Raw genomic sequence first — 26,435 nt, 5'->3', positions numbered from 1 at the left:
GTAGTGTACATGTGTGTAAACGTACAGTACACATGCGTAGCTGCGTACTGTAGGCCCCAGCAGCTATCTAGGCCTACGACTGGCCTACGGCTATGAATGTGCAGAGACAGATTACATGGTAGACTCCATGTAGCATGCACGGAAGTACGGAAGTACGGAAGTACGGAAGTACGGAAGTACTTCCGGAAGTACTTTCGTACTTCCGTACAACATAATTGTACATGCACGTGTACTTGGACACGTACAGTACAACGTTGTACCAGGTATCATACAGCAGCTATTTATAAAAACAGATACCTTCGTAGATACGAAGGTATGTGTCCGTACGTATAAATGTTGACATGCGAGTTCAAAACTGAGGCTTTCATGTTACGATCACCATGTATTTCTAGATATAAATGAGACGTAATACGAGTAGATACAAAGAAAATCATACTGTAGATAGATATCATACTGTATCTATACTTCCGTTCCTTCGAAGATAAATTAACCATCTACATATTAATAGGGCCTAGCTAGCACTGGCCTAGCTAGTTAGCTAGCTAGCTAGCTTGCCTCGTCTCTAGTTGGGGAAATGAAAATTGTGGGGAAACTTTTCCCCATTTTTCCTCACCATTAACTTAAGAATGGTCGATCTATAATCTCTCGTATAATCCAAGTTCAGCTAGGGGCACCCCCCTTCGCGCCGCTTCCCCGCGCACTCCAACACTCCAACATTCGCTTTCTCGCCTCCGGAGGTTTGGTATACGTGTATTACATCGCCTCCGACAAGTTGGATGATGTCAGACGCCGACATCACCGCGCTTACGCCATCACGCTCCGTTACCGGAATCGAGACACGTAGTACTTCCTGGAAGTACCTCCGAAGGTAGCTACCTGAAGGTACACGTACTGTACAGTACGTGTACGTTACTTGGATAACACAATGGATAATACGCGAGCTCAGGAGACGGCAAATGTTTCGTAACGCCGAGTCTGTTTTGCTAACGACGAATCTGTGCGCCGGTACAGCCTGATTCAGCGCCAAAGGTGTATAAAACTCGCTGGAATGATCATTTACGCTGTTTAGTCGATGTTCGCTTAGACGCGCCGGCCACAGCCGCGGCGCGCGCCTCTATGACTGCCCTCCCGGCGGCGCGGCAGTTGAAAGGATGAGCTCATCCTTTTAAAAACGTACTACTCGTACGCTCAGACGATTTGCTCATACGCTCATCCTTTTAGATTTTATTCTATAAAAATAGTACGAAAGTACGAAAGTACCTTCGTACGAAAGTATAGATACGAAAGTCAAAAAACCTTAACTACGTGTACTGTACATGTACGTGTAGTTGTACAACTACTGTAGCCCACATGTGCCACTCCGGAGAAAAAAATGTGCCCGGCGGCACATTTCCGAAATCTGCTTCAAATACGGGCACATTTCCGATTTCTGCCGCTCAGTTTACAATACGACGTTGTACACGTAGTCCGAGGCCTTATATAATTCCCACACCATTATAACTTTCGTATACCTTCTACGGATTTCAACGGTGTTGCGACTCCGGGCACGCCCGCATTCTTACCTCTGTTCATCTTTACGTACACTTGTTGTGCCGGAACTCGTTACACAATGATGCTCGCCAATAAAGTGGTAATATCTGCGGGGTATCGCCGCTGTACCTGGGCTAGCAGGGGTCAACCTACAGCGACGTCGCTAGCCTTGAGGCACCACTATCACATTGCGTCTCGCTTGTCGGCTGCCCGTCATTTGCCCCCGAGCGATAAAATCAGCGAGGAGGAAGATCCATCCAGCACACGCTCACTGCTCGATGCCATAGATTCTACGTCGATGATTGAAGGAAGGATCGACGAAGAGAAAATAACCTCGATGTTGGGTGCAGGAAGCACGAACGTTTCATGGACAGAACTCGACGAGAAGGTCAACATATATCCTTCTGACCGTCGATTTCAGGCTATTGGTGAAGGCGGTGACGCGTTTGTTGCCGAAATCGTGGAACTAGTGGAAGTAGCATTGGGGCGGAAGGCTAGCCCTACGAATGTGAAGTCCAGGCCGTCGAGCAAGGGCAAGTACGTATCTGCTAGCATAACCGTCAGAATGGAAAACGGTGAGGAAGTTTTGGCAATTTATGCAGCACTGAAGGGTTGTGACAAAGTGAAGTGGTATCTCTAAAAGGATATGCACGTTCACACAGCATTGTAACAACGATATGGCGTCCACCGTGTAGATCTTAAGACCAGCTTGCAAATTTTCTAGAAATTAGCTACACTTTCTCTCTCCATTCCTTTCACTTAGTGGTCAGGTGTCACCTTCGCTGTGTGCTGGCAGAAAGTGTCCAGGAAAAGAAAAGAAACTATGCAGTCAATCTTTTGGGAATCTTGGGGATCATGGGGAGCCCTTGCAGCATTCATCCCTAATCTTCGTCTGATGTGTTGCTGACCCTCGCTCCTGCCGTAATCCCTTCGAAATACACATTTTTCTGTCCTTCTGAAGGTCTGAATCCGTAAACGTAATTTGTGTACTCCCCGAGCGCCCAAAGAGGGAAAATATTTCGGTAGTTCGCGTAAGTGATCATACAATTGTTATTGAAGACTCCCATAATTGTCTGTTGCGGCCAGTCACCGTTTGAACACTGAGCACGCATGAGTGAACGAGCCCCTCTATGCAGCGGCAAAGGGTCTCGCGAAATTTGACCTGATGCCAACAGCGCAAGCATGGCCCATGCTGTGTTCACAACGTGTGACACCCCTCCTTCAAGCTGCACGTATTGTTTTGTCTGGCTGGAAAGGTAACTTTCCCCCCACCCGCCGCACGGCATTTGTTTGGACAACAGAAACTTCACGGCGCGGCGGAGGGCTTCACAAGTCTCAAACGTTGAACCAGTCGACATAAGACCCTTTATCCCAAACCACGTTCCATATGTGAAACAAATAGCCCAACTCCCGTACCAACTTCCATCACGCCGCTGGATCGAAAGTAAAAACTTGCGCCCTCGGTGAAGACTCTTTTTGATATCCTGCTTGCGATAAGTGGGGTATCGCTGGTGAAATTTGGCGAGAGCCTGCATGGATGCACTGCTGCACTCAACGTATGGGTAGTCAATCATGATATCCCCAAAGGTTTCAGCAGGATTAATTATCTCCACCCATTCGTAACTCCGGGTATTTTCATACGTAGCCCATCCACCCCCCATGTTCTGGTAAGACAGTATTACATTGACACATTCTTGAAGTAGACCCACTGGCACAGAGGGTCCTGCACGTTCAGAACCCATGGCCTCGAGCTCTAGGGCAGCTTTTAGGCCTTCTGAAGAGCAGTCTGAGATGGGCCACCCGTGGTCGCGCGTACTGAATGGCCAGGCACCTTTGCTGATGTGGCGGAATCTTCTGGAGAGCTGACCAGGGCAATCATCCAATACTTGGCTGTCTCTGATGTATTTGTGTGCACTTCGCAGACAAGCAGAGTATTCCACGTGAAGACCTGTTGCCACGATAGCCTGCACAGCAAATGCGCAGTCCCATAATTGACTGCCGTTATAGCCCGCCATTTTCATACCATCCTCTGCAAGCCACAAATAATCTGCCACACGCGGAGTGTGCTTGCGCCAAGACCCAAACTCTGATGGATCCTGGAACCAACAGCTGAGCATGTTCATGACCTTATTGACCGGACCGATATTGATGTACCTCGTGTTCTCATCCTCGTAATGAATATGATTCATCGTTAGCTTAAGAGCGTTTGCGCGTATCCATCGACCAGGCCACCATCGTAAAAAGAATGGTTCCACTTTTGTTAGACCCCACCACAAAGCATCTTGTATCCTTGGGTGCGAATAATACAGATCTTCTGACGCACATGTATTTCTAGTTTTATCCCAGTTAATCGTTTTATAATTACCAACAAACAGTTCACTTTTTAGTTCCTCGGTTAAAAAGCTTGACGCACCACTCGCTCGGCAGCCATACAAGTAGCTCATAGGAAGGTACACCATGCGGCAGTGACACCAGAAACGCCCAGGGTGTATGGGGTTGTATTCGTACGGTAACAGCCAGCATTCGGGTGGAACAGGGTTGAGACCCTCCCAATCATAAATACCAAGGATGCACAGGTAAAACTTACCCCAAGACGGAACATTAATTGCACCACCTCGGGAAAGTATCCACGATCGTGCGTTTACCACAGCTTCCGTTGTTGCTGTCATCCCAAGTAGTCGCATTGAGACGTATGAGAGCGTCGTACCAAACATCGTGGAACTGCCCTCAATGTGTAATCCAAACCCTCCATCTTCGTTTTGGTGATTAAGCAAATATCTTCGCATCTCTACCTGCACATAATCAGGCAGAACGTGGTCAAGCTGTCCCATTACGTATAATGCAATAATGAGCCCGGGAAGTAAGAACAGAGGACCGCCATAGTCGCTCGCCCAGTGGCCATCCTCGTCCTGCAATCCTTGGTAAAACTCTACCCCTGCGCGCATCGACCGTTCAATGACGGATCTTGGAATTGGGTCTTCCGTGACACTGACACTGCGAACAGAAGTATCATATGCAGATGGAGGAGGTGGGGAGGTATGGATCTCGCGAGCGCGCTTTTTGCGGAGTGCACCGTACTGCACGCGGATCAATTCGTCCGCGCTGTGCCTCTGAAAACATCGATTTGACGTGAATTGCGAACGAATTCGCTCAACCTCTGCGGTATCCGCGGAAGTGGCGCCATCGGGATCATATACCCAGAGTTGGCGCCCTAGATGTCCTGGCATCGTCACGATACGGGGTTACGTGTGGGTGTGAGAGAGTTTTTCGGATCGCGACCGAGTTCTTCGGAGGACAAGGGAAGAACGGGCGCACCGTTCAGCGAGAAAAGGTCCTTCACAAAGGGACTCGCGTTCGCATCAGGGCTAGAGCACTTGAGCTTCCACATGTCAAGCTACACGGGGCAGAAGCAGTTACTTTGTACTCACAGACGGACTCACGGTGAACGAAGGAAATACCTTCGTATCAATTCACAATGGTAAAAGTTGCAGTACACGTACGTGTACAGCTAGCTGTACACTACAGTACACGTACACGTTACAGTACGTGTACAACGTTGTACAACTACTTAGAGTACAACGTAGTCGTGTACGAAGGTTAGTTTTTTTTTTTTTTACATCTTACACGCTACGTAACGATAGTTTATTGTACAACGGTGTAACGTTGTAGTTGTACGTGTACCTTCGTACCTTCGTACGATTGAGTATCTAACTATCTTTCCATTGCAAGAGTACGTGTGCAGTACACGTACGTATTGACACACTGCAAGTCAAGCATGGTTTTTTCGAATTACGTGGAGGACTACTGTACACGTACACGTACGTGTACAGTACCTTCGTACGTTGTAGGGCTAAGTTGCAACTTACGAAGATAAATACGAATGTAGAATACACGTGTAGTCGTGTACTGTACCTACGAAGGTACCTTCGAAGGTACCTTCGAAGGTACCTTAAAAACCAGCAAAAAAAAGTACGGAAGTACAAGTTGTACTGTACACGTACACGTACTGTACCTTCGTACTCGTGACGAAAAACAAAGTACAAAAGTGTACAACTACAAGTTACGTGTACACGTAGGGCTACTTGTACGCGCGAGCACCCGCGCGCGAAACACTAAATATTTATTACGGAAGTACGAAAGTACTTCCGTACTTCCGTAACAACTTATCTATTCCCGTACGTACGAAGATATCTACCTGAAGGTAAACGTTATGAAGGTACACGTACAATATCTTATCGTACAAGAGCTATGTTGTTATTCCTGTTCACTACACGTACACGTACTGTATAAACGCGCTGTAGAAAGATAGATACCTTCGAAGGTAGCCAACTAGCTAGCCATACATCACAGAGGACCACTTTTATGATACTCTACTGTACAGCTTGTACAATGTACTTTCGTACCTTCGTACAACGTTACTGTACCAACTTGCCTCGTACGAAAGTACAACGTACTTTCGAAAGTATGAATAATACAGTACTTGAATAATACTTTCGTACGAAAGTTACAGTGTACAGTACGTGTACGTGTACAGCTGTACACGTAGTTGTACTTTCGAAAGTACGAAAGTACGAAAGTACGAAAGTACTTTCGTACTTTCGTACGAAAGTACTTTCGTACCTTCGTAAAATTTAAATAAATAGTGCTAGCTAGTGACCGTTGACTTTAAGTATGCAAGGCTCCCCACGGACTCACACGGGATGACGTTCGAACACCCTAACGCGAAAGGGGTGCTGATGCCGGGGCAGTCGAAATGTCACATTGGACGGCTCGTTCCGCGCGGAACTGGGGACGAGCAGGAAGATCCCGTCTGTCGAAAGACGTGTTCACCCACCGGAGATTTCCCGAATAAAGGAAAAACGGAAAGGCTGTCCACCGCGTTCACGCACACGACGCTGACGGAGGATGCGGATATCACACTGCGCGCGTCCATGGTGACGCCCGTGGAAAACATTGAGTATGTTCCCACCGCGGTCAACATACACGCACTTTCAACACTTTCCCGGTCTCTCCGAAAGCTGGTCAAAAGCTGACCTTCTCCCTCCTCGTCTCCAGGGGCTGTCTACCGTGTGGCGCGACGATGAAGTGGTCATGCTGTAACCAGTGCTGTGGCGCGTGTGCGTTGTGGTCTGAGGACGGATTCCTGGAGTGTCGAAGAGAAGAGCTTGCCCATGTCGGGCTAGTTGACGAAACGGAAGACGAGTCCTCTGCTGTGTTAGAAAGAAAAAAGCAACTTGAGAATGACGTCGAGAATCCGACAGCGTGTGCGTTCGCAACTTGGGATGGGTGTCAGCCTGTCCCAGAAGACTGCATTACGTCTAGCATCGAGCCGCGAGCGCAGATAGGTACGCGATTAGCGCGTGTGTCTCTCAATCGGGGTAGAGTTAATTCTTGTCAAGTGAGCCCCGATGCCACCAAGCTTGCTGTGGCATGTGAAGACGGCAGTGTCGTGGTGTATAACCTCGATGCTTTGCAGGGTGACCTCGGCATAAACCAGCTCGGAGTCATATTGCCGGGAAGGGCACCCAAGGTGAGGGCGAAGCCAAAGACAGTTGTGAACTTTGATAGTGACAGCGAAAATGAGAACGCTGATGAAGAGCACAATATTGTGGCTGCAAATACCACTTTTGAGCACGGGGTCAAATTTGATGTCTCCGTCGGTTTGACTGAGGGAGAGACGGCGATGCCGTCTACTGTTCCGTCCACGAAACATGTCGAGAATGCTGATTTTGAACCTAAATCTCCGCGCGTTGCGATCACCCCACGTTTTGTCATGATCGAAAAACCAGCACAGGTGTCATTTGAGACGACGCCTCGTGGACACGAAGGTGCGGTCACGTGCGCCACTTTTTCCCACGACTCCCTCAGCTTGTTCACGGGCAGTCGCGACTCGACTATCAAACGGTGGTCGTTACCTGACTTGTGTCTTTTGAAGACATACAAATGTGAGAAAAAAGTAGAACAGGGCGACGTCTTAGCGATTTTGTTAAGCCCTGATGGCAATATGCTGCACGGGTCCGGGGAAAATACGTGCTTGACGACATGGGACGTACATTCCGGGCAAGTTCTGGACAGAATGTACCAGCGGCGCGTTCATGAGAAGGTCCACGAGGAGGCGTTGTCTAGTACCGTTGACTTTGAGGAGGAAGAGGAGATCAAGGACACGAAGAGCGCTGGTGCGGCAGACACCTCTAGTAAGGATGATGACGAAGAATCGAAGAATGGCTATGACGGCTCACCCACGGTTGATGTCGAAAACAATACGGAGGCGGGAAAGCAAATGAAGCATGTTTTGACGCAGACCAAGCCAAAGGGCACGCCTATATGGATCCAGTGCATGACGGCTGCTGCCGATTGTCCAGTACTCGTGTTTACTGGGTCACGTGACTCTGCCGTGCGCCGTTGGAACGTCGAGACGCGGGTTTGCGAACACGTATTCTCAGGACATGGCTCGTCCCCTGTCAATTCTGTTGCTATTTCAAAAGATGGATCTGACGTCTTTAGCGGTGGCGGGAGGGAAGATGGCATGTTATGCCATTACCGTTGGGGCGATGTATCAGGCATGAAACATACGTGTGAAAACGGAGTGGCAATGAAGTCAGGTCCTGTCGAGGGTTCCTACGTCCGTATTAGGTCGTTCATACCCCCTCGAATGCGGGGTACGGAGAATATTAACTCCGAGAAGATTCCAGCGCACCCAGGTGGGGTTTCGGCTATCGTCATGTCTTCTGACGAACGTTTTGTATACTCAGCTGGTGCCGACTGCTCTATCAAACAGTGGTCTGTCGATACTGGAGCTTTGCTTGCAGAGTTCCCGAATGCACACTCCGGTGGCATCGCGTCATTATCTTTGCTCCCGGATGTTGCCAAGTCGCCTAGAGCAGTGGGGACCGCTGCCGTGGCTTTCCAAGCCGCTGCCGCTGCTGGGGGGAGGCTAGTGTCTGGCGGTGCTGATGGATACATCAACGTATGGGCTGTGGAAGCCCATGATCCCGTGGCGGGTGCGACGATGGCAGGTAAAATTGCACAGCAAAAACGTGCAGCAGATGCCAGAGAATATCAACGTGAGCGACTGCGTCAAGCTGCCGTTGCACCGGAACTTTCTCGTCCTGCCTTGGTGTCTAAAGCGCGCAAAGACCTGCCCAACATCGTCGCTTCCAAGTTTCCGGTGAACCCGAACACTCGCGAGCCGAAGGATTTGGAAGATATGACTGTTGAGGATCTCGCTCCATTCACGGCTAATGAGCTCATCACTGTCTGTTTAGCTCACGGTCTGAGGTGCGTGAACCCAAAGACTCCGTCAAAGACACGAGATGAGATCATACAGTCGATGATCGCGTATCTAACGACAGAGCGAGAAGAGAGTAAGCTTAGGGCACGAGGATACCGGATGGAGCGGACGTCAGCTGGCAGTTAGAGATTGTAAAATGAAGGTGACGCATGAAGGAAGTGGTGTTTGTGAACTTTATTTTCCCACCTTAACAGGATCTACACTAGTTTGTTTCCACTTGTTAATAAGTTTCTGTTGTTTTTGTTTCTGTCTCTCTTTCTTACCCATTTTCTGCTTCTTCTTTGGCAGAAGCGCACCGGTGGCTGCTTCAACATTTTTTTGCTGCACAGACTTATGCTTTACTCCTTGTTCGCGTCTCTTCTCTCCTTCACAATATCTCTTCTCTCGTTCACAACGTTTGAACTCATCCTGAAGCATAGGCGCCTGAGAATGTATCAGGCTGGCGTCAACAGCCATGTCAACCGCCATATCCCAAAGCGTATTAGCTTCACGCTCGTCGTCGTCGTCATCATCGACACTGCTCAAACTTTGTTCTTCCGCGCTTGCCCGCCCTGATACACGTGTTATCCTGCGCCGCATAGCATCGGAAAATATCTTAAAATCCCCATCAGTGACTGGCCCACATTCAACTGCAACACTTTGGTCACTGTCCACACTTCCAATTTTGTCAGCTTTAGATTTTAAAAGTTCACCAGCATTGAAGGCATATGACACTCGTGGCTTCTTATCAACTTCACCTGCGACTGCTAGCACGCCGTGTAGCATCCAACCGGGAAACATCACCAGTCTTCCCTCTTTTGGAACAATAGCGTGCCATACACACCAGCCACTGCGGGAATCCTCAGGCGCCGTAATGTCAAGTCCACCAGAGCAAAGCCTGACAATCAAGTGACCGGCAAGCGTACCTTCGTGAGTGGCAGATCCGTCGCAATCAGGAACTGATGCATAGTAAACCCCTGACCACACCGCACCGGCATGGTTGTGCAAGCCGTGAGAATGCCCTGCCCGCGCGACATTAAACCAAGAGCTTGTCACCTTCGTCCTCTGCGTATTGAATGGACCTGACGACACCAGCCAGTCGTTCGCCCCGCAAAAGTTCTCGCGAAGCACTCCCTTCACGAGCTCCAGTAGGTGACCCGCGGACTCGCACCCATCCTGACCGAGCCGTTCCAGCGCGTCCGGGTTGGAATGGTATCCGCCTCGGTTGGAGACGACCACGGAGCGTCGCCCCGAGAATTCCTCTGCCACGGCAGCAGCTGCTAGAGGATGATTGAGTTTAGCCGCTGCCGCGTCGGTCAAATCCCAGGTTCTGATCACGACGTCGCGGCCAAGCTCGTCCGCGTCCCAACGCGATAGGTTCACGCGTAGCGTCGTCTGACGCCTGAATGTGCGCGCGTCGAGAGGTCTTTGTGGAAGTTCTTCGGCACCGCCAACCGCGACGGCAAACGACGCGGTCACGCCTTCGAGAACGGACGCGTCCACGTTCGAGTAAACACGATAATAGGATGAAAAAGCGCCAAGTAGCGCGCTGAGCTCGTCACTCACGTCGTATTCTTCGGTTCGGTCGCCAGCACGCTCACCAGTGCAGTTCATCGTGTACGACGTTGTACTGGACGAGCTGCGAGACAGAAAAGTACGGAAGTATTTTCGTACGAGTAGGGCTACGTGTACGTGTACACGTACGTGTACTGGAGGAAGTAATCTATTTTCGTATTCTTGTATCATACGAAGGTACGAAAGTACAGTATACACTATGTGCCGGAAGTACGTGTACGTGTACACGTGTACACGTGTACAGCTGCTGTACACGTACACGTACAGTACGGTACAGCAGTTAGATCTACACATAGATTCGATAGCCAGATCGTCGCCGCGCGCGTCGCGTCGCGCCCATCGTCGGGCTTCGATGCGGAGCCTGTTCACTCCCCCGCGCGGCCGCGGCGACCGCGGTGTCGGCGCCGCGCTCGCGCCCTCCCCGCGCGTCGTCGTCTCCGCGCGCGCCGTCGTCGTCTGCGTCCTCGCGTCGATGCCGCTTCTGCTTCGATGGTACGCGCGAAGTCTCGAGACTTCCACCGAGGAGACGACGAGCCTCGCTGTCAGGGTCGCGGGAGAATTCGCGGGGGGAGCGCGCGCCACCGCGGACTGGTCGTCATATGATCGCGGTCACGAGGACGATGCCGCCGCGGCGAGAACGACGGCGTCGGCGTCGCGCGAGAAGGAGGAGACTGAGGCCGCGGAACGCGCGCGGAGAGCCGAGCTGAGCGCGCGCGCGGAGCGATGGTTCCACGGCGCCGAACGCCTCGCGGACGCCGTCACCGCGGCGTCTTCCTCGTCATCGTCCTCTATGGGTGGTGGCGACGCTTCTTTGGAGTCGGCACCGGACGACGCGGACACGGACGCAGCGCCTCCGGACGTGAAAGTCGTCGTCGCGACGACGACCGCGGACGCGCCCGACAGCGTCCTGCGCTGGGCAGCTTATCACGCCGGTGAGACCGCCACCAGACTACTTCCCATACGATCCCGTTTGCGCTTCGCGCGTCGTTTCTTAAGGACTTCTCCCATCGTTTCTATTCGCCCTACGCCTCTCATTCAGCGCTCGACCGGTAAGTCGTTCGCCTGACCGATGCGATGCAACGTACTCCTTCCTTCCTTCGCCGACCACAGCGCTCGGCGTGGACGCTTTTTTTTTGTTCCTTGAGGGCGCCGCCGCGACGCCCTCGAATGTGAAGGCCCTACGCGAAACGGCCGCACGGAATGCGTTATCAATGATGATATGGACGCCGTCGAGGGAGCTGAACGAGACGCGCGCTGCGTCGAGGGCGTGGAACGAGAAATGGCTCGCGAATTATTTCGACAAGCCATGCAACAACGAGCTTTTCGTGCGACAGGTACTACTCGTACCAGTGGTCTCCGTCCTCTTTTCTTTACTCGTATACTACTGTATGTAGCTCGTTTACGCCGTCACGCTTGCCTCGGTTTCAACGATCGACCGCGACGGACGCTTTTCATTCGTCTGACGCGGCCGCCTTTCGAATCGATGGACGCCTTTTGACAGTCGCTGAACATGGAGATCGCGATCGCGGCGGCGCACCGCGCACGGCCGACGTCGGTTTCGAAACGCGAGGGCTCGAAGGGGAACTCGAACTCGAAGCCGAAACTGAAACCGCCGAAACCGTCGTTCGATTGGATCGTCCAGATCGACACGGACGAGCTCCTGCACCCGGCGGGCGCGAAGAACGGTTTCGGGATAAAGTCACTCCTCGCATCGCTCCCCCCGGACGTGGACCAGCACGTGTTTCCAAACTACGAGGCGTGCCCGGAAGGTGCGGTTTTTTTCTTTTCGGACTCTTCCCATACGCCCTCCTCGCGTGGTGAATGCCGTCTCTTGAGGACTTCACTCCTCGTTTCTCTTCACCTTCACCTGCGCCTTCGTTTCGACGTTCGACCGGCCGCGAGATATCTGACCAGCTGACTGATGAACATCGAGCCGTTCGATCCATCAGATTCGTCCGTGCGCGACCCGTTCGTCGACGTCACGCTGTTCAAAAAGTCGTACTCGCACGTGTCCAGAGACGCGTACATGGAGGAATACGCGACCGTCACGCGGGGAAACCCGAATTACTTTTTGACGTACGCGAACGGCAAGAGCGCCGCGCGCGTGATCCCAGGTGAGACTAGACTCCTTCCCGTACGACGATACTACTTTCTGTACGACCTACTAGCATGTTGCTGTACTCCTCGCGCGTCGAACGAACGTACGTTCTTAACTAACTAGCTAGGGCCCTAAGACTGAGGACTCGTTTCTTCCTCCGAGCAGGTTTACGCCCGAACGGCGCGCACCGGTTTTACAACTACGGCGGAAAACCGAAAGAGACGACCGCGACCGAGGCCGCGGTGCTGCACTTCACGTACACGATGTTCGATGACGTCTTGAAACGAAAGGCGCGGTGCGAGTGCCCCGGGGACGGCTCAGACGAGGCGCTGCAGAAGTGTTTCATCCTGGATTTCGATCGCACGTTGTACAAGGTGCGTCCTACTACTTTCATGTCTAGTATACACAAAAGTTGGTCGTGTTGTTCACCCGACACCCGAGAGGGTTTCAACATTTATTTGATCGTGACCGCCCCCTTTCAACTAACCGATGAACGCCTTTCGCTCAATCTTCTGACCAAAAGATGTGGGACGAGTCGTCTGAGGAGACGATGCGGCGGTTTTGGGGTGAGCGCGTCGTGTACGGTGAGACTGCTTTCCAACACCCTCGCTCGCGTGTTGAGCGTCGTTTCTTAAGGACGTTTCCCGTTGATTCTCTTCAGGCGACGCGGACGTCGTGATGTCGCTCCTCGCGAGAGGGCTGTTCGCGAGAATATACACACCACGTGTGTTGATGCGCGCGGTGATGGAAGAAGGAGGAGGAGGAGAGGCGAAGGCGGAAAGGAAAAAAAAACGCGGGGAAACTGGCGGGAATCCCGGGAGAATCTGGGATACCCGGGACAGGGACGGATCGTAGCAGCGTAGTCGTAGACGTATGTCAAAGGCACTACCACACAGACACGCGTTCTCTCTCCTTCGTTCGTTCGTTCGTTCGTTTGTTCGTTCGTTCGTTCGTTCGTTTGTTCGTTCGTTCCTGTCGTTGTCAGTTCGACTCTGTCATCGTGCGTTTCATACGGCACGTTGTACAATCAGTACACGACGTGAAACGTTGTACGTGTACGTGTACACGTACAACACGTTAAGGTGTACAGCTGTGTATCAGACTACAAAAAGACTGAGCTCTAACCCATCCGGGCAAAACATGTGATCTAAATGCGAGCAGACTACACTACGAACAGTCCTCTCACGTAGTAAGCAACCCCACGACGGGATTCATGAAACCCGTGTGAGCCTCACGAGCGCACGGAGCCGGGCCGATGTGGAGATCGCAAGCTGTGTCGGGCTCCATAAATAGGATTTGCGCTCCGCGCTGTACGGCTGTACGTGTACACGTACACGTACTGTAATCTTCTTCGGACAATCTCGCAGTATTAATAAACAAACGGTTGGGAGAAGGTTTACCTTCTCACCATCTAGGCGTTTTCCCGACCTATGATAGCTAGGGACGAAAATTTCAACCAATCAAATGCGTTTGGCGCCCCGTATCCAAAACCCGGCCTCTGTATAGTCTGTCAGTTTGAAATGAGTACGCGAATTTCGTACTACGCGGAAACTGCACCTCGGGACGTGACGATGAAGTCGACCTCGAACGACAACGACGCCGCGCGGAGCGGCACTTTTGACGACGACGACGACGATGACGTGAAGAAAAAAGGATAAGGAAAACAGCACGGCTCGCGCACCACACTTCACCACGTGTACAACACACCGCCCTCGTGCCACCCGCGCACTCCTCGTCCACACGCCCTCCATCGCGCTACGAAACGCCCCAACGTTCGACGCGCGAAATGAGCATCAGGGGAAAAAAATACTATCCAGCAATTCTTTTGGTTCGATCCAGCAATTCTCGCGTTTCCACTGCAAATACCCATACGCTACAGCCCTCGTACTACGTCCGCGTACTCCCTGGGTTCAAACTTCAGTCGTTTGAAAGGGGTGCCCGCGGGCGTTCGCGCGCTGCTGGAGTCGCGGGAGCGTCACAAACGCCGTCGTCGCACGCAAAGAATTTACTCAAACGACCACGATGAGTCGATCCAGTCAAAAATATCACACCGCTCGCTGTGAAGATCACGACGTAATCAGCGCTCGAACAGGGCCGGACGCAACTTTCAAGATCGCGTTTTCGGGGGAAGGTGGAAAAAAAAGTTCTCCTCCTTCAAGAAAGATTTTGCAGAGTCACCCTTGACATATAAGCGCCGCTGACGTCGTTTTCTTTACGAGAAGTGGCACAATATTTTTGATTAAATCGATGCCCCGCGATGTGACGAAGAACTCATCTCACTGTACCGGAGATTGTTACGGCCATTGTCCGACGCTATGGGCGCGCGAATACGCAGACCTCGCGGAGAGGTGTAAACTGTAAACTGTCAGAACTCTGATCGTAGACGAAAGGGCGACTTGAATCGTCAGAAGGGTGGAAATCCGACCCTCGGTCAATGCTGATCGGTCCAGCCGATCAACCAAGAATTGCTGGATAGAACCGATTAAATTGCCAGATAAAACTTTTTGCAGCATCAGGGCTGCAGTAACAAATATGGGCCATTTCACCAGGTTAGCCTGTCGCGAACTTTCGTACTCTTCAGACTAAATACGCTCCGGGCCCCTTCTCCCAACTACTGACGGCCAAGCGCCGGAGGCGCTGATTTTCAGGTGTTTTCCCAGTGTTTTCCCTGGTTTTTTCAGGGTTTTTTTTTCCTGAGGTTTTCTCGTTGCCTCGCGCGGGGGAAGCCACGACGCCGTCGTCCGTTCGCGCGGCCGCGCACTGCGACCGACGCCGCGCGATCGCTCATCCCCCACCCCACCCCTCGGTCTTGATGTCCACACCCTGGAAGCCGACGCCGCACCGCGGCGACGACGGCGACGACGACGCCGCCGACGCCGCCACCGCGCGAGGACGCGCGTGCGGACTGGAGGCGATACTACGCGGACGACGCCTCCGCGGCGACAGCGCGCGGCAGCGCGGCGCGAGCGCCAGCGCGGCGCGAGGCGCCGCCGGACGCGCGACGCCGCTTCGCGAGCACCTGTATAGGTTCGGCGCCGGCGCCGCGGACGGCGACGCGACCGCGAAGGAAACGCTCGGCGGCAAGGGCGCGGTGCGCGCGCGCGTCCGTCCTCCTCTACCTGCTGTGTTCTTTTATTTTTCTTCTCAGACCACGCGTACGCGTGTACACACTCGACGCCCTCCCTCTCCGTTTGTCTGACCGTCGCGTCGCGTCGCCTCGCGCAGGGCCTCGCCGCGATGTCCAACCTCGGTTTGAACGTTCCCCCCGGGTTTACGATATCCACGGACGCGTGCGAGCGATACGCAAGAGAGGCGAAGGAAGCCGACTGCGCGAAGAAAGGCACCGCGGCACGGTGAGTAACGTCCTGGCTGTTCCTCATACCAGCGCTCTCGCGTGTTGATCCTCGTTCCCTAAGGACTTTCGCTTCAACGATCGCTTTCGTCGTGGACGAAGTCTACGAAGCCCTCGCATTCGTGGAGAAACGCGTGGGAAAGACGTTCGGCGGTGGTGCCGGCTTTGGAGGCGCCGACTCGAAACTGAAACCGAAACCGCCGTTGCTGCTCTCTGTGCGCTCCGGTGCCGCGGCTTCCATGCCCGGGATGATGGACACGGGTGCGTGTGTTCGTTCTACACACCAGTTTTTTACCTAAGCAGCCCCGGCTTCAACATAGACTACACGTAGAATACATTGCACCGCGACGCTTTTCAACTGATTACCGATGAACGTATGCATACGGAATTGCCCGCGTACAGTTCTGAACCTCGGGTTAAACGACGTCCTCGTCGAGACGCTCGCGACCGCGGTTGCGACCGACCTCGGCGCGTCGAACGCGCGTCGGTTCGCGTACGACGCGTACCGGCGGCTGCTGGACATGTTCGGAGACGTCGTGCTCGGGATTCCGCGCGCGCGATTCGAGGACGCGGTGCGCGCGTTTTCGGTTTTGGTTTTCACCCCCGCCTCCCCTCGGTTTCAATGATCGACCACGACCGCGACGCCGTGCATCGACTGACCGATGAAAGTCGATCCACCCCTGCACCCCGCGACGTCTCTGCGCATGAAGCTCGCGGCGATGAAGACGGCGCGCGGCGCGTCGCACGACGCGGACTTGACCGAGACAGATCTCGTCGCGCTCGTGAAGGTGAGATGCCCTCACTGCTGTGCATACAACCCCGCTCGCGTGTTGAACGTCTTTTCGAAAGGACTACAAAGCCGTGTATCTCGACTTCCGCGTGGACTTCCCGAGTGATCCGCGGACGCAACTCGAGATGGCGATCGCTGCGGTGTTCTCGAGCTGGAACAACCCGAGGGCGGTGACGTACCGCGAGTTGAATCGAATCGTCGGTTTGAAAGGCACCGCAGTGAACGTTCAGGCGCGTCATCCCGTCGCGTACATTTTTTCCATCCGTCTCCTCTTGTCCCCTCGGTGGTCGGTTTCAAGGTTTGATCGCGAAGCGACGCCTTTCAACTGATGACCTATGAACATGCACCATTTGCATTTGGAACCCACCATCAGGCGATGGTGTTCGGGAACATGGGCGAGACGTCATGTTCCGGCGTTTGTTTCACGCGCGATCCGGGATCAGGGGCGAAGGCGATCTACGGCGAGTTTTTGGTAAACGCACAAGGCGAAGACGTCGTCGCAGGCGTTCGCACGCCTGAACCAGTGATGCCAAACATGAGTCAGGTGCGATAATTCTTCTTCTACACTACTAGTCGTGTACCTTGGTACAGTACACGTAGTGTACGTGTACAGCATCTCCTCGATTGTTTTCAACGTTTGGTACACATATCCTCAACTACATGTACATCGCGCGGCGCCCACTTTCGACTGACCGCCGATGAACGTTCATTCGCGCCCTGGAATGGAATCGCCCTCGTCAGAAATTCCCAGACGCGCGCCGCCAGCTCCAAGCGTGCTGCGACGCGCTCGAGGAACACTACCGAGACATGATGGACATCGAGTTCACAGTTGAATGCGGCCGGTTTTTCATCCTTCAGTGCCGCGCCGGGAAACGCACCGGGGAAGCCGCGATCAAGATAGCGCGAGACGTCGTTGCGGAAGGTGAGGCGCTCTGGTTGCTTCCCTTACAATCCCGTTCGCTTGTTGAACGTCGTTTCTTAAGGACTGCGCACGGAGCCAGAGGCGCTTCTGCTCATCGAGCCGAGGCACGTCGATCAGCTCCTCCACCCGCGGTTCGACGCGAACTCCCCGTACGACGTCGCGGAGGACGTCGTCGCGAGCGGGCTTCCCGCGTCCCCAGGCGCGGCCGTCGGCGCCATCGTCTTCTCCGCCGCCACCGCGAAGGTGTTTCGGTGAGACTGCGTCCCATTACGATCCTTTTCGCGCGCTGAACGTCGTTTCTTGGAGTACTTTCTTCTCTTCTTTTCACCCTGCGACTCACTTTCAACCTCAACCGATGAGACGGCGAACTGACCCCGCTTCTGGCCCCGAAAGGCTGCAAAAACAACCGTGCGTGCTACTGAGGACAGAGACCAGGTGCACTCCCGCGCCTCGCTTTCTGTAGACTATATTTCGACGGACGCTCACCCGCGACGACGTGACTGCCTTTCAAAACATTCCGGGAAACATCCATCAGAATTGACGTTCGACGCGCGAACGGGGTCGTATAGAAGTAGTATAGTCTCACCCGATTCGATCCCCTCGATCGCAGCGCGGAGGATGTCGGCGGGATGCACGCCGCGGAGGGTATCCTTACGTCGCGCGGCGGGATGACGTCGCACGCCGCGGTCGTTGCGCGGGGTTGGGGGAAGCCGTGCATAGTCGGCTGCGACGCGCTACGTGTGGATGATTCTGCGCGCGCGTGCACGTTCGTGCACCCACGGACCGGCGATACGATCGCGACGTTTCGCGAAGGTGAGCGTTTTTATTTTCTGTACTGTTTCAGACCACGACCCATACGACCCCGTTCGCGTGTTGAACGCCGTTTCTTAAGGCGATGTTGTGTCTCTGAATGGCACGACGGGCGAGGTGATTAAACGCGCGGTCCCGCTCGTAGAGCCCGCGCCGCCTTTGGACGAAGACGGCGACCTCGCGACCGTCCTTCGATGGGTCGACGCATACCGAGAGCTCGACGTGCGGGCCAATGCGGACGACGCGGACGACGCTCGCCGGGCGTTTCGCGCCGGCGCCGCGGGGGTCGGCCTCGCGCGAACTGAGCATATGTTTTTCGGGAGTAAAGAACGTGTCGACACGGTTCGAAGGCTTGTGCTCGCGGATGATGACAAGACGCGCGCAGCCGCGCTCCAGGCGCTCTTGCCGCTCCAGAGAGCGGACTTTGCGGGGCTGTTCCGCGCAGCGGGTTCGAGACCCGTGTGCGTGCGGCTGTTAGACCCTCCGTTGCACGAGTTTCTGCCAAAACCAGGGGAATTCGAAAGCACGCCGCCGTTCGACGCGGAGAAGTTCGGCGCCGCCACTGCTGAGCTCACGGCGCTCACCGGGCAGACCGAAGCGCGCGTGCTCGAGCGCACACGCGCGCTGCGAGAGACGAACCCGCTGCTTGGGCTCCGCGGCTGCCGCGTCGGCATCACGTGCGTTCTTTGCAAACGTTTTGCACCCATCCCTTAGTCTCAACATTCGATCGCGACCCGTTTCAACTGATGACCGATGAACATTATTTGTACACTGGAATCGCCCTGTGTCAGGTCGCCGGAGATCACGAAAATGCAAGCGCGCGCGATATTCGAAGCCTCGATCGAAGTCACGCGCGAAGCGAAGTCGTCGGCATCCCTCCCGCAGGCGTCGGCGCCCCTCCCGAACGTCCAGATCATGATCCCTCTCGTCGGCTGCGCGTCCGAGTTTACACATCAGGTGCGGTCTAGATAAAAGTTTTTCACCCACCCCTAAGTTTCAACATTTGATCGAGACCTTATTCAACTGACCGATGAACATTGTTTGTATGGAATCGCCCTCAGCGCGACGCGATACTCGAAACCGCGCGGGAGGTCCGACGCGAACGCGACGGGGACGAACTCGCGCCGTTCGAGATCGGCGTCATGATCGAAGTCCCGCGGGCAGCGTTGCTTGGTACAGAGCTCGTCGACGCCGGCGCGGCGTTTTTTTCCTTCGGGACGAACGACCTCACGCAGGTAGGTGAGGCGTCGAGACCGCTCCCCGCTCGACCGGCTTCGGTTTTTCTGACGAGAAACGACTTTTTCCTCGTTCCGCTCCTCGCAGATGACGTTTGGATACTCCAGGGACGACGTCGCGACGTTCCTGCCCGAGTATCTTCGACTCGGGATACTTCAGGACGATCCGTTCGCGACGATCGACGTGCGCGGCGTCGGCGCTCTCGTCGAGCGGTGCGTCTCGGACGCCAGAGACGCCGCACGCGCGCGAAAAGCGTCACTGAAAATCAGGTGCGTGCCATGCTCACTTTCTTGTCACCGACTCCCTCGGTTTCAACACTTGACCCGTGTCCTCTTTCGATTGACGGGTGAACATTATTATTCGTTCCTGGAATCACCCTCAGCGTGTGCGGCGAACACGGTGGCGACCCTCGGAGCATCACGTTTTTCCACGATCTCGCGTCGAGAGGCGCGAAGATCGACCACGTGTCGTGTTCGCCGTTTCGCGTCGTCGTTGCGCGAGTCGCCGCCGCGCAGGCGGCGTGCCGGGAGATGACGGAGACGACCACGGATGGAGACGAAAAAAATAAAAAATAAAAAATAACGCTGAGAGACGACAACGTCGGACTAAAGAAAGACGGGGAGGGTCGAACCGCAGCCCCTACGCGATCAAACGAACGATAGAACGAACGAACGAACACGAGCGACCGCGCGGACGGAGACGCGCGCGGCGTAGGTAACAATCACTGCTACGCTTCTCTTGTCTTCTAAAAGAAGACTCAATCGCTTCGAACCTATGTACGCTGCTATCATGCGAGCTATCCGACGCGACCTCGTTCGATCCGTCCTGGCCTCGAGGAGTTGTGACAACTTCACATACGACCCCGATCGCGCGTCGCGCGTCGTTTCTTAAAGACTTCGCCGTCTGTCCCCGCCGTCACGGGACGACAGACCGGTCGAACCGGTCAATCGTGTCTCCGAACCGCTGCTTCCTGCTCTTCGACCGCTTCGACGACTTCGATTTCGACTTCGAAGTCGCGCCACCGCCGCCGCTGATTGCCTTCCTTCGGAAATCGGCACCCAAGTCGGCACCCCCGCCCCCCTCGGATCCCCCCTCCGCTGTGTGCCACGTGCTGACCGTGCCGCCGACCGTGGACGTTGTGCCGCTGCCCGCCGCGGTTCGATAACTCTGAAGCGATCGTGGGTGAGAATGTCGTGTCGGTCAGTGACGCGTCTTACCGATCAAACACTGGAAGGGAGGTGTACAGTAGGGTGAAGAGAAACACCGGGAAAAGTCCTTAAGAAACGACGTTCGACGCGCGAACGGGGTCGTATGGAACCAGAAAGTAGTCTAGTCTCACCTGGATCGTGCGAACCGTGTTTGCGTTCGTTGACGCGAGACTCGGCGGCGGCGCGTGCTCGCGGTTTGACCCCCCCCCGCGGCTTCGCCTCGAGATCGCCCGCCCGAGCCCTCGAACGGGAGCGCCGGCGCCCGGGTCCACGGCGGACGTCGACGCGTCGCGCCCCCCCCCGGCTTTCGCGTCGTCGTCGTTCCCGTTCCCACCACCGGGGTTGATGATCACGCCGTCGCCAGTCGTCGTCATCCCCCCGCGCGGCGTCCCCCCGCGCGGCGTCCCGGCCGCGGCGTCCGGTCGCGACAGGCGCGACGCCGCTTTCGATGCGCGACGCGCGGGCGTGACTTCGCGCGGCGGCTTCTTCGCCGGAGAGCCCTTGATCGGGGTGACTCTCCCCGTTCCGCCTCCTCCTCCTCCTCCTCCTGCTCCGCGCGCGCCGCCTCTCTTCAGCGCCGCGCTCCTCGCGTCCGGGGCGACCTTCTTCCCGTTGCCGGCGCCACAACCGAGCAATCGCATCAGCCCGCCGAGGACGCCCCGGCTCCGCGGTCGCGCGGCGGCGGGCGGAGGATTCTTCGACGGAGGGTGCCGACGCGAGAACGGTGCGCCGCGCGACGCCTTTCGTCGCGCGGAGCCGCCGCCGTCGTCCTCGCGCTCGATCCCACGGCTGAGCGACTCGCGCGGATGCACGCGACGTGGGCCTTTCCCGCTCCTTTTGGACTGGTCCACCGCCCACTCCAGGGTGAGCTGTCCGCTCATGAGCTTATGGACGACGGTGACCCCCGAAGTGCCACCATCCATTGCGAGGACCACGGCGTGCCCGTGGGTACGTGTGCACGACCTGGGTACACGTACGTACAGTGTAGGTACAGTATGTACACGTACACGTACTTTCGAAAGTACTTTCGTACTTTCGAAAGTACTTTCGTACGAAAGTACACGTACAACTATCTGTCATACTTTCGTACTTTCGAAAGTTGTACCTTCATTCATATTTTCGTACTTTCGTACGAAAGTACACGTACTACGAAAGTATTTTCGAAAATAGATACTTTCGTACATTTTCCCAGGTAGGGCTACGAAAGTACGAAAGTAGGGCCTACTTTCGAAAGTAAGTTGTTACCAAGGTACAGTGTACATGTACAGTACGTGTACATATCATACACGTACGGAGATAATACTTCCGTACCTTCGTACTGTACGAGTACACGTACTACACATTATAACAGGTACACAGTGCACAGCCTGCACACACACTACACGTACGTGTACAGCTGTACACTGTTAGATAACGCGTTGTAGCCCTACCTACACGTACACGTACACGTACACTAGGGCTACGGACGGAAGTAGTATGATAGTGTGTGTAGCACTGTAGGTAGGGAAGGAGATAAAAACATACCCTACAGCCAACATACCAACAATGGGGTCTGGCAGTCTCGCTCCCTGTCTCAAAAACAGACCCCCTTTTAGAGCCGAAAAAAGCCCTACATATTTGGGTGTCCCGTCCTCCGTGCTTGTTTCGTGGATGGTATGAAATGGGGTCTCACAGAAGTCTCACAGAAGCCTCACAGAAGCCGACAGCACACTAATAGATAATATAGATATTATATAACACGCACAAGGAACCCACCGACGTAACCTCGATAGGCGACTGTCCATTAGGAACAGTAGTCTGGGATAAGTACTACAAACTACGGAAGTACGAAGGTATCTATCTTCCAAGGTACGTGTACGGAAGTATCTATTTCCGTACCTTCATAAAAGAGTACGAAGGTACCTTCGAAGGTACGTAGCCCACTTTTAAGGATTCTATCTTCGTACAACGTTGTATCATACATACTTTACATAGGGCTAGCTAGTCTACACGTACTTCCGGAAGTACGAAACTACAGTACCTTAGAAGGTACTTTTCGAAAGTACGAAAGTACCTTCGAAGGTACTTTCGTAGTTAATAATATTCTACTGTATCTTCGAAGGTACACGTACGTGTACAGTACACGTACGCGCTCAGAACCTCACGTGACTCTGAAAACTTCCACGCGGGCGCGGCAGCGCAAATCCTTTTTATGGAGCCCGACACTGCTGGCGATTTCCACATCGCCCCGGCTTCGTGCGCTCGTGAGGCTCACATGGGTTCCATGAATCCCGTCGTGGGGTTGCTTACTACGTGAGAGGATTGTTCGTAGTGCGGTCTGCTCGCTTCTAGATCACATGTTTTACCCGGATGGGTTAGAGCTCAGTCTTTTTGTAATCAGATCTACACAAGACAGTACACGTGTACTGTACAGTAAAAGTTGTCTCATACGAAGGTATTTTGTTGTTTTGGAAGTACTTTCGTACTTGAGTATATTCTATTTCCGTACAACGTGCGCGTTACGTGTACGTGTAGCCCTAGCCCTACAAAGTACTTTCGTACCTTCGTACCTTCGTACTTTCGTACTTTCGAACACGTTACAGTTCACGTACTGTACTGTAGTACACGTACTGTACAGTACGGTTGTACGATTGCACTGTGATTTCTCTCACACGCATCAGCCCGAAGTCGTGTCGGATCGCGCGCGGACAACCCGCTGCCCGGGCCGTCCCGCCCCCACATTCCCCTCAACCCCGTGGACGTCGCCATGGCAAAAAGTGATGGCGCGGTCCGTCGAAGACAGGCGCGCGAGGAGCGAGAGGACGCGATCGAGGAGCGACGCGCGAAGGCGCGAGAGGAGAAGAATCTGTGCTGCGGCGTCAGCTCGCTGCACGTGTTCTTCCTCCTCCTGTTCTTCCTCCCGACGATGTTCGGCGTCGCGGACTACTTCTTCAAGTTCAGCGAGGTTCCCGGGGGCGCGCACGGTGCGCTCGATCCGTCGCAGGCGGTGTGGAGGGAGAAACTTAAGGCATTCTACGGCGAGAACAACCCTGGGAAGATCGGCGAGATCCCTAAGCTGTTGGCGCGTTTTCTCTCTCCACGCGACCTCGTTCGCATCGTCGGGCCGAGCGGACGTCGTTCCTCGATGACTTTCCCCGCTTTCGATTCGATTCTCTTCGCCCGTTTTTTTCCGTTACACGCGCGCTCGGCCGCGACGCCGTTCGACTGACCGATACGGTCCGGTCGACCTCCCCCAACCCCCCCCCACCCCCACCGCGGATCGGAACAGCGGAAGTACAAAGGAAGGGAGCGCAAGCTATGGCGCGCGCTGCAGAGAAAGTACGCGCGGAAAGACGAAGACGAGTGACGACCTAGCACGACATATCTGAGCAACGCATTCGCTAGACTAGCTAGCTAGACTATTTAACACGCGTTTTGAGAGGGCGATTATCTGGCATAGTGTCCGACACGAGCGTCGCCGCCGGAAGCGAGAACAACGACGTCGGGGGGGGGGGGGAGTGGGCGTCCCGAACGAACGGACCGAACCGGCGTCGACGAGGAGGAGGGCGACGACGGCGGGGCGAGCGCGCTCCAAGTGGCCGTGGACGCCACGGCGTTGGCGGCGGCGGACCTCCTGAACCCCCCCGCGGCGGTCGAAGACGCGAACTCACCGCCGCCTTCGCCTCCTCCTTCGCCGTTGTCCGCGGAAGTCGTTGCTGTACCGATCGTCATGTTAGATCATGTCGGACGAGGTCGTATCGGAAACACATAACGTGTCGGATGCTGCGAGGAAGACCGAGGAGACACTTCGCTTTTATGAAAACTTCGAGAGAGACTTCGAGAAGAACTTCTCGCAAGCGGACGCGACGGATACCGACTACTCCGGCTCTGGCTCCGGCTCGGACGAAAACGAGAACGAGAACGAGGACGAGGACGCGTGGGCGGAGCGATGGGAGCGAGAACAATGGGCGGCGCGTAATGAAAAAAAAACGTCGAAGGCGTCGCCACGCCGCGGCGTCGCTTCTCGCTCGCTGACGGTTCGTCAGACGCCGCCGCGGCAACCTTCGGCCCTGGCGGTCTCAGTCTCGGCGAGAGGACAACCACGGAGACGACGATAGTTTCCCTTGACGCGTTCGCCGCACTCTTGGACGCGCCGACGGAGGATCGGCTCGGAGATGTGGACGACGAGGGGAAGTGCAGAGGTGAGTCTGCTCTCCATACTGTATGATCCTCTTCGCGTGTTGTGCGTCGATCCTTAAGGACTTTCCTTTCGCCGCCGCGCATCTTCGCCCGTCTTCCCCTCGGTTTCAACGTTCGAGCGCGACGCCGTGCGTTTGACTGACCGACCGTCCGCATCGTCGCCTCAGGGCCGTGCAAGGTATGCGTCGGACGAGGCGGCCGCGAGAAGAACGCTTCAAAAAAAAACGACAGGTGCTTCCAGTCGCCTTCGCGTCGAGGAAGGGGGCTCTTCTGGGGCGGCGCTGGAACGAGACCGCGTCGCGGCCGCTCCCCGTGCTCGCGCGCGCGATCGAAGACGACCCCGCGATAGCGGACGAAAACGCGGTGCGTTAGACTGATCTCCATACACCCTCCCCCACGCGTTGAACGTCGATCCTTATTCAACGACTTTCTTCCTCAGAGAGCGGAGGCCGCGCATCTCGCGCGGCAGAAGCTGGAGAACGCGATCGACGGGACCATGTGCGCGCGATGCGGGTGCGATAAATCATGTCACGCGACGCGACGAGAGATGATGACGCGACGGCGCGAAGAGCTCGCCGCCGCAAAAGCCGCGGCGACGAGAGTCGCAGAGAGAGCCGCGCGCTTGGCGGAGGCGAAGCGTCGCGCGAAGCGAGCGGAGGCAAACGGCGATTTTCTAACCCGTCATGAACGTGGACACGATCTCGGGCGCAGAGCGTTTAAAATGCAACGGCTGTTCAGAATGCGTTTCGTTCAAGTGTGCATTCACGACGAGCGACACGTCGAATCCGGACGTGATGTTATTTTGCGCAGCGTGCGGATGTGAGGTGAGACTGCTTCCCGTACGACCCCACGCACGCGTTCAACGTCGATCCTTAAGGATTTTCTCTCTTTTCTTCTCCCAGGCGGGTGCGCACGAGATATCCAAGGATTGGGAGCGGCGTCGCGCGGAGGAGGAGACGTGGCGTCGCGCGGAGGAGGAGCGCACGGCGCGACGGCGAGACGCGTACGCCCGCTGCGACGAGAGAGGCGCGGGCGGCGGCGGCGGCGCGTCGCGACTGCCGGCATCGGACCAGGTGACACTGCTTCCCATACGACCCCGTTCCGTGTTGTGCGGGGTTTCTTGAGGACGATTCATGTCGTCTCTCTTCACCCTGTCTTTCTTGCCTTTCAACGTTTCACCGGTAAGACATACGACTGACCCGCTAACGTTCCCTATCAGACGCGCGCGAAACATTTGCGCGCGTTGGGACTCCGCGCGCTTGACGATTCGAGGAGCAAGTACACCAACGCGGAAATCGCGCGCGCGTACCGAGCGGCGGCGTTGCGGGTACGCGCGCGCCTGCCGCGTTCTAATTTATTCGTCCTTCCCTACACCCCGCCCCGTACGCTCTCCCCCGCGCGTTGAACGTCGATCCTCAAGGAGTTCTTTTTCCGATCTCGTCGCAGTTTCACCCAGACAAGGCGA

At 55.1% G+C, this 26,435-nt stretch overlaps 10 protein-coding genes across 10 annotated transcripts; 8 read left to right on the top strand and 2 right to left on the bottom strand.

Moving 5' to 3' along the window:
* Positions 1-1,609: 1,609 nt before the first annotated feature.
* Positions 1,610-2,170, top strand: MICPUCDRAFT_55267 (uncharacterized protein; the record flags this gene model as incomplete). Its single annotated transcript, XM_003056311.1, has 1 exon — positions 1,610-2,170. One exon carries the CDS (start codon positions 1,610-1,612, stop codon positions 2,168-2,170), a length of 561 nt encoding a protein of 186 aa, XP_003056357.1.
* A 45-nt stretch (positions 2,171-2,215) lies between these two features.
* MICPUCDRAFT_24736 (uncharacterized protein) lies at positions 2,216-4,919 on the bottom strand. Its single transcript, XM_003055917.1, has 2 exons — positions 4,846-4,919; positions 2,216-4,750 (listed from the first exon to the last, which is right to left on the bottom strand). The coding sequence occupies exons 1-2, from the start codon at positions 4,916-4,918 to the stop codon at positions 2,412-2,414; spliced, it is 2,412 nt and encodes an 803-aa protein (XP_003055963.1). The 5' UTR covers position 4,919; the 3' UTR covers positions 2,216-2,411.
* A 1,295-nt stretch (positions 4,920-6,214) lies between these two features.
* MICPUCDRAFT_64282 (uncharacterized protein) lies at positions 6,215-8,207 on the top strand (the record flags this gene model as incomplete). The annotated part of the gene is made up of 2 exons (XM_003056310.1): positions 6,215-6,487; positions 6,586-8,207. Coding segments are annotated over exons 1-2 (1,879 nt in total), but the record flags the coding sequence as incomplete, so codon positions are not given.
* Positions 8,208-8,327: 120 nt separating this feature from the next.
* Positions 8,328-10,669, bottom strand: MICPUCDRAFT_64281 (uncharacterized protein; the record flags this gene model as incomplete). Its single annotated transcript, XM_003055916.1, has 1 exon — positions 8,328-10,669. One exon carries the CDS (start codon positions 10,667-10,669, stop codon positions 8,996-8,998), a length of 1,674 nt encoding a protein of 557 aa, XP_003055962.1. The 3' UTR covers positions 8,328-8,995.
* A 58-nt stretch (positions 10,670-10,727) lies between these two features.
* On the top strand, positions 10,728-13,376 carry MICPUCDRAFT_46528 (uncharacterized protein; the record flags this gene model as incomplete). The annotated part of the gene is made up of 7 exons (XM_003056309.1): positions 10,728-11,307; positions 11,486-11,709; positions 11,877-12,144; positions 12,325-12,489; positions 12,639-12,847; positions 12,997-13,057; positions 13,135-13,376. 7 exons carry the CDS (start codon positions 10,728-10,730, stop codon positions 13,326-13,328), a joined length of 1,701 nt encoding a protein of 566 aa, XP_003056355.1. The 3' UTR covers positions 13,329-13,376.
* Positions 13,377-15,285: 1,909 nt separating this feature from the next.
* Positions 15,286-20,158, top strand: PPDK_2 (uncharacterized protein; the record flags this gene model as incomplete). The annotated part of the gene is made up of 16 exons (XM_003056308.1): positions 15,286-15,564; positions 15,699-15,826; positions 15,890-16,086; positions 16,228-16,397; positions 16,536-16,613; positions 16,675-16,857; positions 16,989-17,159; positions 17,357-17,537; positions 17,599-17,788; positions 17,931-17,972; positions 18,148-18,356; positions 18,430-19,024; positions 19,139-19,304; positions 19,409-19,582; positions 19,671-19,852; positions 19,966-20,158. 16 exons carry the CDS (start codon positions 15,286-15,288, stop codon positions 20,156-20,158), a joined length of 3,138 nt encoding a protein of 1,045 aa, XP_003056354.1.
* A 1,512-nt stretch (positions 20,159-21,670) lies between these two features.
* On the top strand, positions 21,671-21,961 carry MICPUCDRAFT_55258 (uncharacterized protein; the record flags this gene model as incomplete). The annotated part of the gene is made up of 1 exon (XM_003056307.1): positions 21,671-21,961. One exon carries the CDS (start codon positions 21,671-21,673, stop codon positions 21,959-21,961), a length of 291 nt encoding a protein of 96 aa, XP_003056353.1.
* A 1,576-nt stretch (positions 21,962-23,537) lies between these two features.
* MICPUCDRAFT_55257 (uncharacterized protein) lies at positions 23,538-23,999 on the top strand (the record flags this gene model as incomplete). Its single annotated transcript, XM_003056306.1, has 1 exon — positions 23,538-23,999. One exon carries the CDS (start codon positions 23,538-23,540, stop codon positions 23,997-23,999), a length of 462 nt encoding a protein of 153 aa, XP_003056352.1.
* Positions 24,000-24,510: 511 nt separating this feature from the next.
* MICPUCDRAFT_55256 (uncharacterized protein) lies at positions 24,511-24,888 on the top strand (the record flags this gene model as incomplete). The annotated part of the gene is made up of 1 exon (XM_003056305.1): positions 24,511-24,888. The coding sequence occupies one exon, from the start codon at positions 24,511-24,513 to the stop codon at positions 24,886-24,888; it is 378 nt and encodes a 125-aa protein (XP_003056351.1).
* A 765-nt stretch (positions 24,889-25,653) lies between these two features.
* Positions 25,654-26,094, top strand: MICPUCDRAFT_55255 (uncharacterized protein; the record flags this gene model as incomplete). Its single annotated transcript, XM_003056304.1, has 1 exon — positions 25,654-26,094. One exon carries the CDS (start codon positions 25,654-25,656, stop codon positions 26,092-26,094), a length of 441 nt encoding a protein of 146 aa, XP_003056350.1.
* Positions 26,095-26,435: the final 341 nt, after the last annotated feature.

Source organism: Micromonas pusilla (assembly GCF_000151265.4).
Source record: "Micromonas pusilla CCMP1545 genomic scaffold MICPUCscaffold_2, whole genome shotgun sequence".
In the NCBI taxonomy this organism is placed as follows: Eukaryota; Viridiplantae; Chlorophyta; class Mamiellophyceae; order Mamiellales; family Mamiellaceae; genus Micromonas; species Micromonas pusilla.
This window is presented reverse-complemented; position numbering and strand designations above follow the sequence as displayed.